General features: G+C 42.9%; 1 protein-coding gene across 5 annotated transcripts in view; it reads right to left on the bottom strand.

The window, feature by feature from the left end:
* The window catches only part of ddr1 (discoidin domain receptor tyrosine kinase 1), a 49,912-nt gene that overhangs the window by 17,037 nt on the left and 16,729 nt on the right, over positions 1–16,146 (bottom strand). For all 5 annotated transcript variants that reach the window (XM_005455497.4, XM_019364807.2, XM_005455496.4 and 2 more), the window contains exons 2-8: positions 14,606–14,763; positions 11,243–11,345; positions 7,415–7,490; positions 6,262–6,414; positions 5,278–5,425; positions 4,080–4,182; positions 2,923–3,109 (exon numbers count right to left, since the gene is read on the bottom strand). In XM_005455497.4, the coding sequence (XP_005455554.1) occupies positions 2,923–3,109; positions 4,080–4,182; positions 5,278–5,425; positions 6,262–6,414; positions 7,415–7,490; positions 11,243–11,345; positions 14,606–14,705 (870 nt within the window). In that variant the 5' untranslated portion in view covers positions 14,706–14,763. The remainder of the gene's footprint in view (positions 1–2,922; positions 3,110–4,079; positions 4,183–5,277; positions 5,426–6,261; positions 6,415–7,414; positions 7,491–11,242; positions 11,346–14,605; positions 14,764–16,146) is intronic.

Genomic DNA, 16,146 nt, shown 5'->3' with positions numbered 1-16,146 from the left:
CCGCGGAAAGGCAGGAAGAGATTAAATTAACACACAAAATTAATGACACATTCTCTTTCTGTTGAGCCATAATTGCTTTGGCACGACTTAGAGCAGAGCCGGGCTGCAAATTAACAAAATTAGAACACAGGAGGGGAGAAGAAGGATAGAAGAAAAGAAAGTGTATGACAGAAGAGAAAAGAGGATATATCTTCTCTGTTTTACAAGCAGGGAAAGGCCAAAGACGGAAGAATCCATAAAAGCTGAATTAATATACGAGGAGTCATTGTGGCTGGAAGCGGAAAGAGGAGCTTGACAAGAAGAGACGAGGATGTGGGGGAAGATGGAGGTTGGTCAATTGAGGTCAAAACTATAGATCTAAGAGACTGAAAATTAAGAACGAGATGGTAAAAAAAAAAATTTTCCCTCTTAGAAAGCAGAGGCTGTTCTGACAGGTTAGCTATAAACCTTACACACTTAAAGGCCAGCTGCTCTAACCTAATCCACATGTTAATTCTCTCTCACACACACACGGTGTGCAAGTGTTTCTATTTGGAAAGGGGACAAAATGGGGTGTGTGGGTATGCACTGGAAGTTGGTGGTAGAGCTCTGATAAGTCAACAGAAATGAGGAAATTTACTACTCCTTCAGGGAATGCAGCTGCAAGAGACTCACCAAAAGCTTAATGTAAGACACACGTTAAGAAATCAAGGGATATATTTGTCTACGTCCACATGCACGGGCAAAAATGTTGGACAAAAAGGCCCAAAGAACAGAACCGAAACTTTAGAAAATGTGTAAGAAGTGCAGGTTATGGCTGACAAAATGTCAAAGGGCAGATTTCTCTCATTAAACGCAGTTTGAGGAACTGCGGTCTTCAGAGACGAGTCAAGCCAGAATCAGGTTCAGCTTCCCTCTCCTTGTTTATTTGACCTGTGTGTCTGACATATCCGTTCGGGCAGGCTAGTGTAACGCTGCGTGTCAGTTGAGGTTAGTGTATGAAAACCACTGGGGAAAAGGCAAGAAAAACAGGATAAGCGTAGGAAAAACACCGTGAATACCGCTGGGAGAGATTTTTAAAAGGTAACGGAGGTAAACTGTGGAAAAACACGTGGAAAAAGAAAATAAAGATTCAAAAAATGTTCAGTCACTGTCAGGAGATTTCAGAGTAATTACTTGTGCCCTTTATAAGGCATGCAGGCTGTTCAATCCACAGAGATGTATATGGTGCTTCTTCTCACCCAAACCGACATTCCAGTCCGCGTCCAATGAGACAACACAGTTATAATTCAAACTGGGTTGCTTCACACCATTATCCCCCTCATTGCTCCACAAACTAACCCCAAAAGCCGCACAGACGCACAAACAGACTGTGATGCAATTTGGTGGCTCCCAGAGAGACGAGCACTGATGCACTGTCCCATCATAAACAATGGCGCATTCAAACTAATTAAATGGCTGCAGAGCTATTCCAGTAAAAACGTTGCTTCCTGACGCTGCAGATAAAGGAACTTAGTGCTGTTTAAAAAAAAGAGAGCGACAGACACATAACGGTGCTGATGGAGTTCATTTTAGGGCCCGAGCTGCTTGGAGACAAAGGAATTTCTAAGCAGTTTCATCAGATGGAGAAATGGGACATGATTGTTTTGGGCTAATGAGATAATTAATCAACCAAAACAATGTATTAATTATAAATACTTCTTTGTCAACTTAATGGCTTGTTCATAACACAGGAAGACAGGAAGACAGACACAGAGCAGTTAAGAGAAGTTAAAGAACATTTTTGTGCCTTCGATAAGCTTGACGCTTCGAGGTGCTCCAAACGTTCAGACTGTAGCCCATAAAAAAGAAAGTTTGATTCGACTGCTGTCTGGTTTTCTCAACTTAAGTTGTTTTGGGGGTTTTTTTGGCACATTTGCCTTTACTGCATGGTTTATCATTGTGTACTTAGATGAGAAAGACAGTTAGAAAAAAAGATCTTCATTTTAAGCTGAAAAGGATGATATGCATCAAGGACGCCCCATTTACTGAACTGTGCTTTGAAATGTATCACACAGACAAAGAGATTCCTGTTGGATGGAAACTGTGGAGGGTTTAAACTGCCAAAAAAATTAATATTAACTAAATAAATACATTTATATGATCTTAAATGCACCAATCAATTTAAATGTTATATATGGGGAGAAATCTCAGTTTTAATAAGCTCCTGTGTTCATTTCCCTCCTGGTACTGATTGCCCTGTTTATACATGTATTATTTTTCCTTTGCATTTTCCCTCATGTTTATTTCCCAAAATGTATTTATTTTTGTGTTTGTTCTTTATGCATTTCTGCTTATAAAGGGGGGATTATTCAAAGTGTAACTGCACCAGCCAGAACAAAGCTATTAGTTTTCTACCAGCGGGAATACACGCAAAGAAAAAATAATACAGAAATAAATCCATAAATAAATTAGTATTTCTTAAATTAATATTAATACATGGGCGTGTGAATAAACAGGGGAGAGCAGGGGGAAGCAAATGGAAACCATTTATGCCACATTTTCTTTAATAAGTCAAGGTCTATGTTCAATTTTACACTGTAAAAATGTAGATTTTAATGATATTTACCAACTCTCTTTCTTTCATTTACTATGGCAGTTTCACATCTCCATGAACAAAGTCCTGCCATCTCCTCTTAATTGTTCACCCAGAACAAAAACACAGGAAATACACTGAAATGTGACCTGATATGAGATTATATAAACACATAATGAGTGACGGTTTCTAAAGATGATCATTTTTACAAAGTGGATCTCCTGGAAGGCACAGACCATTGACTATCGCTTTTAGCCGCAACGGCATCTCTGATTTACACGCAGAGCGACGCTATCTGCAGAGATAACAACGCCCTGCACAGATTTATACACGCACTACTGCACACAAGCACAACTTCGAGTGCCTACCTGCATGTGGTGGAAGACTCGTGGTTTCTCAAAGTGGAACTCAATATCCACGCTGCCTTGCCCGAGAGCTTCCCGGCTCCAGCCCAGGTAGTCATACCCAGGCCACACCCTCAACTCCTTAGTCTTTGTAAAGTCGTCTCCTCCCAGGACACCGTCACACAGCTGACCAAGGCCTCCAAACTGTATCCTGCACACACACATGCAACAGGTAGCTGTAGGTAATGAGGTAGTGCAAAGTGTTGAAGTGTCCTCGGGCACTTATTGCATTGCTACTGAACCCCAAATTGGCTTTTGTGCGCACAAGAGGTTAAAAAAAAAAAGAGAGAGAGAGAGAAAAAGTGTATAAAGGCACAGAATAAAGCACCAATTGTGTGTCTGAGTGTGGCTTTTAGAGCTCAGTAAGAGAAGAAAGTGCTTTGTAAGGACCCGTACATTTACCATTTAAAACAGAAATAAAGCTGCGTGCACCAGGATGCACACACACGAACACAAGTTCAAACACAAACCTCAACCCCACTTCCTTTTTCCCCTACAAACACACACCTCAGCAAACAGCAAACACTAAGTAACAGACCTGGATCCCCAAACAGTTCCCCCCACTGCCGACCATATGAGCCCTCACCCGTGCGTTTTGCTACGGGAGCGTCTGGATTACATCAAAAGTGCTACATCACTGGCTAACAAAACATTTCAGCCCCATTAAGTGCACAGCCCACGCAGGGTTGGACACCACCCCCATTTCACCCCCTCCATGGCTCCCTACCAAAAACCTCATGGCCAGGAAACATGCCTCAAATCCCCGAACGACTAAAGAAAATAATGTCATTCCCTTTCGATTAGGCCGACTGGATAAAGCTCATGAGAGGATTTGGCTTCAGAGCTAGCAGATGTGATAAGCACAGTTTTTGTTACTCCATTGATGAAGCCACAAATATCATCATGATAGCGCTTCACCCCACATTCCTGGGTGTCACTAATGTGGTGTGAATTGTTGTCATGATCATATTTCACATTTGCCGCTGCAGTGCCGCGATTTATAAACGAGGCCATGCCTGCACATTTCCATTAAAGCGAAATCCAGGCGTTTATGGAAATCCAGCATACTCGTGCATAAAAAAGAAAATGGAAAAGATGCTCGGAGCAGATGCACGTCTTACCCTTGTTCCGTGCTCCCATCATAGGTGGAGTCGTTGAGATACACAGACATGCCGGGCAGCTGCATGACATGACCCACTGGAGCTGTGTAAGCCTTCAACCCATCTGAAACACAGCAAGACGGGAAGAAATATTAGTCGAGAGTTCCTTGAAACAAGACGTTTAAAACGAGACTTTTTTCCGTTTTCATTGTGAGTAGTTCAACATGTAGAGCCAACACAAATCACAGCTGCAGGGAAGAACTGCTACAGCTGGACTTCAAGCAGTAAAACAAACTAAAAGGCCGGCTTCTCGGGCCTGCTTGGCCCCAGTCACCATCAACCAGCGGAACTCGAGCCTCCTTGCCTCTAATGTACACCTAATCAGCCCACTCCCTGAGAACAGAGGTGACGTCAGTAACGCTGACTCCAGCCCGGTGCTTTGCTACCCAAAATAAACACAATTCTTCACATAACATGTGCAGCACGCCCTGATTGCACATAAACATGTGTCTTTAGATGTGAGTATTTGCAGGTACCGGTGTGTGAGTGCTTGAGAGCCAACTAGGTCCAAAGTTAAAGCTAAGGAATAATAACGGGGTGACATTGTGCTGCCTCTCTAAAATCTGATATGGAATGAAATAAAAGGTCAAATGTGTGCAAAGCATCACATTGTGTAGATTCTGTATAATCTCCAGCCCGTAGGAAAAACGAAAAGGGAAAAGAGCCGAAAGCCACATTCAAGCCTATTTCAGAGGGATGGTGTCCCTGAAGACACAGACCGGGAACTGGTCTTATAGTGCCAGTGGCAGTTGTGATTTACTGACAACTCAGTGAGCGTCTGAGGGAGGTGGGTGGGGCAGGATAGGAGACATAAATACTCAGTGAGTCAGTGTTGTGCTTCAGCAAACATGGAGACCAACACCATTCATCAATATGGGGCTTCTTTTATTTGGCCAAATCCCACAAAGGCTGTAAATTTGAATGCCTCAATTCGATGTATGGAATGCATGGAAAAAAAAACAACCCACACACTTGGATCATTACCATCTGATACAGGATCAAACCTGGGATGACAGCCAGCTAAGCCATCTTCACCATATGAAATATTTTATCTGATCTGGAGGGCACGCATCGCCTAGCACAGACAAAACGAGTGTCCGTAAAATCCGGGACGTTGTGCGTCTTTGCGTCCATCAACTCCACGCTCAAACACACTCACCGTTCCAAAGGCAGCCATAGAGCTCCACCCGAAGACAAACGCTCATAACCCGGTCGGCGAGGGGGTAGAATCGCACCATGCGTGCCACAATGGGAGGTCCGAGGTCTTTCAGCACAACATCGTAGGTATTCTCATTACCAGACACCACCTAAGGGAGAGCAGTTCAAATATTCAATCACACAGCATGTTGCTCGCCTCTGCTAATAACTGTAAGGTTGAATAAATCCACACCTTAAGGCTCCCAGATTTTATTCAGAGTGCATTTTCCGTATTTGTTAATCCAAGAGGAGCTGAAATGAACCGACTGAACTTTTTCTTTAATACATAAAGGTGCAAAGAATGATTGATTTGAGAGGTTAGAGCCTCGGGCTGTTTTTGGATGAAACACATTAACGCAAAAAAATTACTTCGGTTTGCAGTTTCTCAATATTTGTTGTGTGTCAATATAAGGTCCAGAATAATAAATGCAAGTGAGAGCCAAACAGTGTAAGGCCTTCCTTAAACATTTTGTTGTCGGAGTTTGTAATTCCCAAGCTGCCATGTAAGAGTGGTACAAAACAAAGAGTACGATGTATCACCAAATCAAATATTCAACAGATGCAATAATAGGGGCTTTAAAATAATATGAACTCTGCACATGCATTCGTTGCATTGTTCAGCCGGAAGCAAAGGCAAGAGTCTAGCTTGGCTTAGCTCCAAACTGCTCAACTTCACAATGAATAATAAGTAAATCAAATGCAAATGAATTATACAGATAGCTGTGATTAACACTTCATTTATACTCAACAGCCCCAGGATATTAAGTCGTATCCTATCAATAATGGAGTCGCCCTCAGCTGTATGTTTCTTGTGTTGACACCCCACTTGCTCATTTAATGACATTCAAACTGTTATTTCGCTCCATTTGTTTACCAGGCGTGACAGAAACAGAGGGATCCAGTTCATTTGTAATCAAGGAGAGGACGTGAGAAAAATCCCACTTACATCTTGGCCCCAGCGGTCCTTCCAGGTGATCCATTTCTCTCCATCTCGGGAATAGCGGAGCCGGTAACTGCGTGCAAACTCCTGACCGTGTCCGTCAGCGTGGCGACCCTGAGTGCCGACCAGAGCCAGGAAGTGGAGTCTGCGCAGGTCAATCTACAGATCACAGATGATCACAACGTATGTCACTCAGAAAGCTGGAAATGGCAACAAGATTTAAAAGTACTGGGATGCTTCCAAACTTACCTATATTTACTCATATGCTTCAATTTCAATATATTTTATGACTTATTCTCATATGCTTGTGATAGTTTAAAAAGTGTGTGCTCAGAATGCAAAGAGCTGATTTGGGAGGATATCGATGACCTTGATGTAGAAAAAAGATGATTAGCGCAGTCTAGACTGACAAATGTGTGTCCTTGTAGGATTATAGTTAAGAGCTTCTTCACCACTGCAATTTCAATGATTTTTAAAGGAGAACTCATGAAGAGCATAAAGAGATCTTATCTGTCTTTCAGTATCTACTAAAAGCTGGGAGTGACACACGCATGCATTAGTAGAAGAAAAAGGAAAACAGCGACCCTGCCTCTGCCCAGAGGTAACAAACATAATGACTGGTAAAATAAAATCCTATCTTTGTTGCACTTTGTTGCACAACTGTAACAAACATCCATCCACCCGATTTCTTAACCTTTGGAGTCTATCCTAGCTGTGATGGGCGAGATGCTGTGTACGGCCCGGACGGATCACCAGTCCATCACAGGGACTAACACTGAGAGAAAGGCAACCTTCACATTCACTGCCAGTTTAGAATCCTCAATTAGCCTAACAAGCATGTTTGTAGCTGTGGGAGGAAACCAGAGTTCTGGCACATGTACATGCACAAGTAGAAAAGCAGACTCTACATTTTTTCTCCTGAATGTATAAACAGTATGTTTGCACTTTATTATTATGCCCAACGAAACCTTATAGCTTCTGCAAAACCACCTCAAAGTAAAGATCTGTCTGAATTATTGAACAGACTTTTATAATGGTTACAAATTCACTCACACCTTGTTAATCATTAAATATCAATCAATACCTTTCACGAAACCAGCAGCTGTACTGAGCAATAACTGCACCTGCAAATCAAAGCAGAAAAAGATGAGCATCCCACCTGAAGGTACTCTGATCCGCTGGGGAACACGGATCCTAATGGACACCACGCTCCGTCCCCCTCTCCAGTACTCAACCTGAGAAAGAGACGGAGATGGAGAGAGATGATAATGTCAGATAACAGTAAAGGAAAACAAACTGCAAGTTGTTTAAAGCAAAAACACAAGTCGGAAGTTCACGAAATCCCAGTCCCACACGCAAACACTCGCACGCAGATACAAACGTGGCTACCGACCGACTGCATCAAAACCCCGAGTGCTGGCAGTGTGCAGAGGTACAAGTGAGAATTCAGCGTAAACAGTCCAAACCTCCTCCAGCACAAATTGGATTTTACAGCAGCCAAACATTCACATATAAATACGACAACACTATCTGACAAAGAGAGAAAGACACATGAAACCCGGAAATGGCTAAAGACAGAGAGACTGAGAAAACCTGCAGACCCCTGTTATTACTGTATATTGATTTTTTAGATTTTTAGTTAATGTTGAATCTGTGTTTTTAATTTCACTTTAGGGTCCAGAGTGGATTTGCTGCTTTCAGTGTTTAAAAATGTTGGTTTCAGTTTTTATATATATATATATATATATATATATATATATATATATATATATATATATATATATTTTGGATTAGAGTTTGTTTATTTGTCTGGAATGTGGTTTCACTTTTCAAAAGTCTAGTTTTTATCTTGAAATGTTTTTGTGCACTTGGTTTACTTTAGTTAACCAATCTCATGGAAAAAGCAGAGAACACAAGCGGCTCATGAAGAGAGGAAACGAGATGAAAGGAGCAGAGTGAAAATTACCGGCTCCTCCACATTCTTCAAACCTCACAACAAGCTCTGTGCGGTGTCGAGCGTCAGGACCAATCTTTGCTCGCAGGCCTGCCACGACCACACACGCACCAAAGGTTCTCACTCAGCCCAAACCCTAACCCTGAGAAGAAAAGTTCATAGTAGCACCGCGGAGCAGCCGCGCGACGACCACAAAGTTGGCTGTGTGCGACTCCGACTCGTACCGAGGAGCTTTGGAACAGACGCCAGGCCACAACCGCGCTCTGACCACCGTGGGGCTTCTCTCAAAATGAAAGCTGCTGCTCAGACCACCAAAACAAATCACTGTATCAACTCGGTCGCACTGACAGCGATGCTTGGACTTTAATCACTCCCGTTCTCCCCTCAGCGGGTGAGATCATGCTGCTGGGAACCACAAGATGATATCAACACATTAGGGCTCCACCAAGTGTCCTCTAATGGAGAGAGGATGAGGAGGGAGAGCTAGCGTGCACCAGCCAGCATGGATAACATTACAGAACAGCGCTCTGCCAAGTAACTCATTTTTCTCCCGTCTCTCTGTGTGTCTGTCTTTTGATTCCTCCTTAAATACCAGCCAACTCTTCATTCGTCTCCCATTGTTCACAGCTCACTCATTCCCTCCATCATTTCCTCTCTTGCTCCAACCAATAAGCTGGTATTCCATTGGCCAAGAGTAATCACCTACCAGCTCTGCATCTCTCCCTCCACACACCACCCTCCCTCAAAAACCCTGCTTTCAGATTAATTTCCCCCCAACCTTTCAGCACGCCATCCACCTCACACTTCTTTTATTTTTATTTATTTATTTATTTTAAACTTCGTGTCCGCTGCTCTCTCTGTTTTCTCTCTCTTTGGATCTCCCTGATGTGCCTTAAAAAGAGGCTGCGCTAATAATCATTTCCACATGGTTAGACGCTCTGCCAAGAGACCCAACCCAGCAAGCTGATGGAGGCAAGTGAACCCAAACACACACATGCACGATCCCACACATTACACGTGGCTGTAGCATGTTGCAGACCTTACAGCCAGACAGATAAGGTGGTGATCTAATTACCAAGTAGGTTTTAAGAAGACACACACAAACTATCATCTTCCACCTTAATCTAATAAACCTGCTAAAAATTACTTTAGCTCGGTGCCAACAGACTGAAAATAAGACAGCACATCGGCCTGGCGTGACATGACCATGAGCACTGGAATATCTCATTCCTGTGGAAGAGAGATCGCTTCAATTTTGCTCAGCGAGTTTAAATACAACAGCAGCTCTTTTACAGAGCATGACAAGTGGCCAGCGTGACATCTTGACTCCTGAAAGAGACGATAACGCAGCCTGATAATTGGGCCCAATTACCATTTTGCTACACTTAAAGACTCTGCATATGATTCGCTGAACAAATCAGAAATGTGGGCGGCAATTCAGACGACCGCTACCAGGCTATTAAATCCGCCCTATCAAGTAGAAACCAGCTGAGATCCCAGTCGGTGCTGCTATTCAAAGAGGTGATTATGTTTTCTTTATAAGAAGCTTTCTCCCGTGGCTGGCTTGGAAAGAAAAAGCAACCCAATTTTAGAAGCACCACACCTGTGGTTTTGCGTGCATCAATCCATTACACCTCACATCAACCCTAATCATTCTGCTCTCAAACCATCCTTTTGCATTTTTTCCCTACTTCTCCAGGCGTCTAATTGTTCTTTTTGATCTCAATACGGTGTGAAAATCAAATCGCACGCTCTGAGAAGTTATTCGAGTTACGTAATCCGTCACAGCGAACATCAAGTCTGTATTCATTTAGTCACTGTTACACTTTCACTGCGTGGTGATGTCTGCTGTCTGAGCTGTATTATCTCACCACATCAAAGCGGTGACAGCCAGGAATAATAGGAAAAGAACTTCTGAATTTAATTACTGTACAGCACACATCCAAAATAAGCCGAGTCGCTGCTGTCGTCCTAAAAAACCTTGTAAATCTGCCATTTTTTACTTTCTAATAGTAACAGAGTATAGCACTTGGACGAAAATCAAGCAATTTATCATCCCCTGAAACCTTCACTTAGTTGCTCTGATGCAGATGTGAACCCAAAGGTGTGTGTGTTGGTGCACGGTGACATCACTGATGTTGAAAACTGTTTTTCAGCCATCGTAACCAGAAACCGCTCTTAACCCTGCGTTATAACTTTCCACGTAACCCGGCATGCACCTTTTTGGAGAAATGTAACTCATCTCGGGTCGACGCAGCCCTCACTGAGTCTGACTGGCATTGGAGGTTACGGCGTGGGGTTAGATGGGTTTCGTCATAAGTTACGAAGTAGATTTCTTGCTGAAGCAGAATTCAAGCGTAACTCTTCAATGGCTCAGTCACGGGAGGGTAAAAACGGGACGGCAACCTGCTCGCAACTTGGAAAAGTCTGTAGATGTCTGATGACTGCAGGTGTTTGTGGCGACCGGCTTTTAATCACAAGGCAGTTGCACAGGTTGCATGGTGGGAGGTTCCAAACAACCGCAGTTAAAATCAGACAGACTGGCAAAGGTTTGAAAATAACTGTTATCTAATTCATAAACACAGACACATTCAACACACTGTAATCAATCCAAGTCAGAAACTCATCTGCAACATGTCTCTTTGCCATGCATTACTCAGTGTATACTGGTTGCCAACTGGTTGTATACTGGTTACGATGCACATTTTGCATTTTCTTTGAGGTTCTGGCTGGACTCTGAATCTAAACAGGTATTGTGAATTTCTGTCTCTGTAGATTGCAACAGATTTGATCACCTTCAGTTGCACATTGAGTTCATCTTATTGCTGTTTTATTGCTTTCTCAGCTGACTGTGGCCATCTTCAAAGCAACCGTTTCAAAGGCAAAGAGATCACTTTTGTTGTGACTGTAGCATAAGCGGGAGAAGAACTACAGATTTTAGACAAAAGTTTGTGTTTGTGGAAATGTGCTTAGGTATTTGAGAGCAACCTTTGAACTCTACGTACAACAGACACACAGACACACACTTCCCACCTTCCATGTTTGGCCTCCGTGGAGTCTGACCAGGCGCTGGAGGCAGTGATGTCAGAATCTGGGATGGTGCCATCCTCCATCCCCAGGGCGTAACGACACTGAGCTGTAAGGGAAGGGTTGAGGGAGACAGAGACAGAGAGGGAGAGGAAGACACAGGCCGGATAAAGATATGAGAAAAATTCTCCTCCGTATGGAGCACATGTCCAGGGGAAACTTAATATTTCCATTAGAGCGTGAGTGGTCGTCATTGGTCACGGAGCATAATGTTGTTATGTCATCTCTGGGAAAACTTCCGGACTTCATGCTTCATAACTCACACAGACAGTGAGTGGACGGGGAAAAATGTAACGCTCCTACCTTTGCTTTTATTTGCTTTCATGTCCATTGGTACTGCTGAGTTCATGCAATGCGTAATGTCACTGTCACTTATTCCGGTAATATCTCTCTGACCAGTCACAAGTGACTTCATTAGACGGACTGCCAGTAATACCCGTATGCACCTCCAAGTTTATGCTCACAGCTTATGAGGCCACCCGCTGTGAGATACCGTGACCTGTCATCTCTGAGAACACATCTTTCCCATCTCTTTTTTTCCCCTTTTGTTTTTCCATGCAGCTCTCCAGCTCGCACAAAGCCACCTCCTTAGGGCTCCAGTGATCCCGTTTCTGTTGGGCATTTGCAGACAGAGAACTAAAGCCAGAAAGAAACTAAGGGTGATGGAATGAACACAGACAGGTCTCAGATATCTGCACCGACTCTGCTCCAGCGGCAGCACTATCAGCCGATCCAGATAGCGTGGTCCCAGGCAGGGATTACCCAACGATGGCGCTATCTGGGAGGAGGCGAGGGGGTGAGAGGCTGCGGGAGTGTTTGGGCAGTGATAAAGTGGAAAGGGGGTACTAACAGTGATATGCAGGGTTGGCTGAGGGTGACATAAAGAGGCGGGGGTTGGGTGGGCGTCTAACTCAGTTTCTGTCATTGACTCAGTGAACAGGAATGTCGGGCTGCATGACAAACCCTAAAACCTCCCAACGGACGCAACACACACACACGCACACACAAAATTCATCCGCACCCTGAGGACAGGTGCCCATTTCATTACATCATCATCATTATACCACATCGCCAGTCAACAGCCCGCCATCTGCAGTCTTTTCACCTCTCGCTCTCTCGTCTCTGCCCCGCTGTGTCCTCTGGCTTCACTTTCTCTGTCTGTCATCTTACATTAAACTTTAGCGCATGCACCAAACCTTGCTGCTCAAACTGCCAAGCTTGATTTAATCATTTCTACAAGACAAAATGCGAGTGTCTCTACTGCACTACACAGCCTGTTAATTTATCTAGATTCATGGATATGATTAAGTAATAAATCAAACAGTCATTTAACAGGCAATTACTCCTCCCAAAACAATTCTTTAATTAGAGCTGTAAATAATAACCTTTTACCAATAATCACTCCTCTTCAGTTTTCACTATATAATTTTTTTTCAGCCAGTTAAATTAAAAAAAAAGAAGCACAACCAGATAGAGCTTAATCTTATGTGTCAGAGACCATCAGAGAAGTCTTTCTTGAAAACTGTTTGGAAAAGAATCTTTACTTTCAGAGAACAATGTTTGCCCTGATCGTAGTCCATCACCGTCTACCAGCAGCTAAACTTCAACCGAGAGCTCAAGAAACCATAAGATCAAGAGGGAAAAGGATACATTTATAAAAATATGTACATAAAAGATGGAAGAAACATTTCGAATGGGCAACAGGGGATGGAGACTCCTCTGTTCATGAAAAAAGAACATGTTAGTGAATATTTCAGATGATCTTAATAGCTTGTTTTAAGTCTTTTTTAAATAAAACAATGTGTTTGTTTTGTGAGTTACAGACCCACGAGCCAAAGCTTCTAAACGAGACGTCACAAATCAGCGGGTGATGCCCTGGTGATTCAGTCCATCCTTTATATACAGTCTATGGGAAAAACAATCCATCGTCCAATGAGATTTGAAAGCTAAAAAGCAGTCAGTGGATGAGATGCAGACACAAATGACTAGAATCAAATATTCAGTTTAACAAAAACACCATCAGGCCTTTCAAGGACTAACACTGGCTGTGTTACTGTTAGCCATTACCTGTTCAATTCTATTTTGGGTCTCTGGTACTCCACTGGTAAGATGTGCACTTTATTTGAAAGCCTGCACCAAAATTACCAAGGCCAAAAAACAAAACAAAGCAATTGCCACAAAGTTTACTCTCTTTACCCTTCTCTGATTTAGTTGAAGTTGTTTGTTACAATTTCTTAATTTTTCAGGATGTTGGACATATTCCCAGTTTTTCAGGTGTCTGGTAATCATGCAATTAAAGCATTGGACAAATAAAATCTGGGAACTCATTGGCTAGTCATCTCACCTGATTTTTACTTTCAATGATGCCAGCAGATCTCTGGGCCAAGATTTCCTTTTCCCTGCACCGGTGACTTCTTATGAATACAGATACTAAACAAAAAAATAAAAACTATGTGGACTGTTTACCTGCATCCAATCAGGTCCACCACAGATCTAAATCTTCTGGCACCAAAAGACTTGTGGCTAATGTACAGGACAGAACAGCACAGCTAGAGTATGTTTTGCTATCCAGAGCAATGCTAATCAAGATACCGCCCATGCAAATGTCATGTCTAATAATTGGACTACTTGTTTCAGTTGTAATTTGGGTACCATTTAAGCAACTTCAAGCAAAAAGTTTTTGCGTTTCAGTTTTTGTTGTTTTATATCAGCTTAAATATTGCTTAAATGTCACATGCTGGCAGCAGGGAGATAATTTCAAGAATAATTAATGAATTAAACACTACTTAATGTATAATTAAGAGAGTAACGACAGTTACAAATTTGCTCTTATTCGCAGAGCAGCTGCTGCAGTCCGAAGTTTGACCGCCCTGCAAACACCCTCCTCTGGTTACACCTGGCTGGCACACATTCACTAACTCCTCATGCATTCCCTTCCCCGACATTTTGACTGACACTTTCACGAACTGCTTGTGCATTAGCGGTCTTGACAAGCTGGCGGTTGTGGGGGGGGGGGCTGCCTAGCTATCTTATTCTCCTGTTTCACACAACTGGCTGGCAGACAGGGAGAGGACACAGGATAGCCTGTTGATAGTGGATGGAGAATGAGCCTTACTGATCTGAGAATGTGAGGAGAATTTCAGAGCAGCGGGGAAGGCGTTTGCTGTGCCCAAGGAGAGGAAGAGGGTAACAGGTTTGAAAATGCAATCATGTCTGAGTTTGGGGGGATATAATAGGACACAAACAAAAACAAATTCAAACTGAGGACACGATGTTTTCTGCTCTACACATGTATAGATGACATCCCACCTGGATCGAAGTGCCACTCATGCTTCTCTGCAGACGACGCCAGCACTGCCAGGATGGTGACCACAGCGACAGGGAACACTCGCAGGGTTGTCGAGGCCATGAGAGCAGCAACACGCCTGGTTACCTGTCGGGAGTCAGACTGACGACCAAAGGCATACCTGTCGCAGAGAAAAAGGCATTTAGACCTACATCTCCTATAAAAAAAAAGAAGAAAAAAAAACCCCCATTGAAAACACCACGCAACACCATAGGACCACAAATCATTTCACTTCATATACATATGCATACACATGCACACATACAGCCCTACCCCCAGGCTGCGTAGCTCACAGGCCCACCATCGCCATCGATAACCCAACCCCCCGTCAAATCCTCTTATTCCAAAGCACGTCGCGTGTCTCACAATCATTTGTTTCTCAACAATTTCAATGCCAAATGCAGAAATGAGCCAAAAGCCCCAGAGGAGCAAGCACAAAGCCGTATAACAAAGGCCACTTTCACAGGCTAATTTGTTTTTCTCTCTGGCACCAGAATGCCACGATACAATAATACTAAGCTGCCTGTATGAAGGCTACAAACGAAACAGCCTGGTATCCGAGGATGGTATAATTAGCCGTCAACCATCTACTCCAAGAGAATTTCATTCCTTCTGTATTTGAAATGCCATTCATATCTCCAAATTACTGATTTCAAACCTACTTTACGAGATGGAGCACATTTGGAGCAGCCAGTTACAGACGCTTGTTTGTAATAAATAACAAACAGATGAAACTGTAAGGCTGAAGAAACGAGAGCCAACAAGAAAGGGAACAGGACAGATGTCAGTGTTTCCAGTTAATGAGGACACAAACGCAGCCTGTGATAGGTTAGTACTGAGTAAATTACTTGCTTATTACAGACATTGTTTTATTCTACCGAGAGAGGGAAAGGCTCTAAAGATCATTAAACATCAAAACAGCTGCACTCAGTGGCCAGTTTATTAGGTACACCTCTCAAAATTTAACAAACAAAAAACAAAAAAAACCTCCAAAGCTGTAATGAATCTTTCCCTCGTGAAAGTTAGCATGTTAGTTTTTGTCTAAACTGTTTTAGAGAGGTGTGGATTTTACTTTATGGCCATTCTGGAGTCTTTAGTCCGTGGTGCTGAGCTGCACTGTCATCTATGGAGCTTCCAAAACAGCAATAAAGTTCAATAAATACCTCTCTAGTTTCAGCAAAAGCAGTACATTATACCCGTCATCGAGGCAGGATTTACTGCAGGTCTCCTGTGTTAACAGTTGGGCTATATTTATACAGTTTTAGCTAGTGACTAATAAACGGGTACCAGAGCATGTCATGCAAGTGTAGATTTTGGACCCAAACGCAAGACACAGGAGACGGCAAAACAAACAGAATATGAGCTCTTTTTTTGTAAAAGGCTGATCGTAGAGTCCCAAAATTCCAGACATTAAACAAAACAGGAAACCACAAAAGGAGCACAGGAAGCACGAGGAGTGAGAGGTAAGCAGACAGATGAAAGACAGTAACACTGTATATGCACA

Source organism: Oreochromis niloticus, linkage group LG11 (genome assembly GCF_001858045.2).
Source record: "Oreochromis niloticus isolate F11D_XX linkage group LG11, O_niloticus_UMD_NMBU, whole genome shotgun sequence".
Taxonomy (NCBI): Eukaryota; Metazoa; Chordata; class Actinopteri; order Cichliformes; family Cichlidae; genus Oreochromis; species Oreochromis niloticus.
Note: the sequence above shows the minus strand (reverse complement) of the source record. Positions and strands in the feature narration are given on the sequence as shown.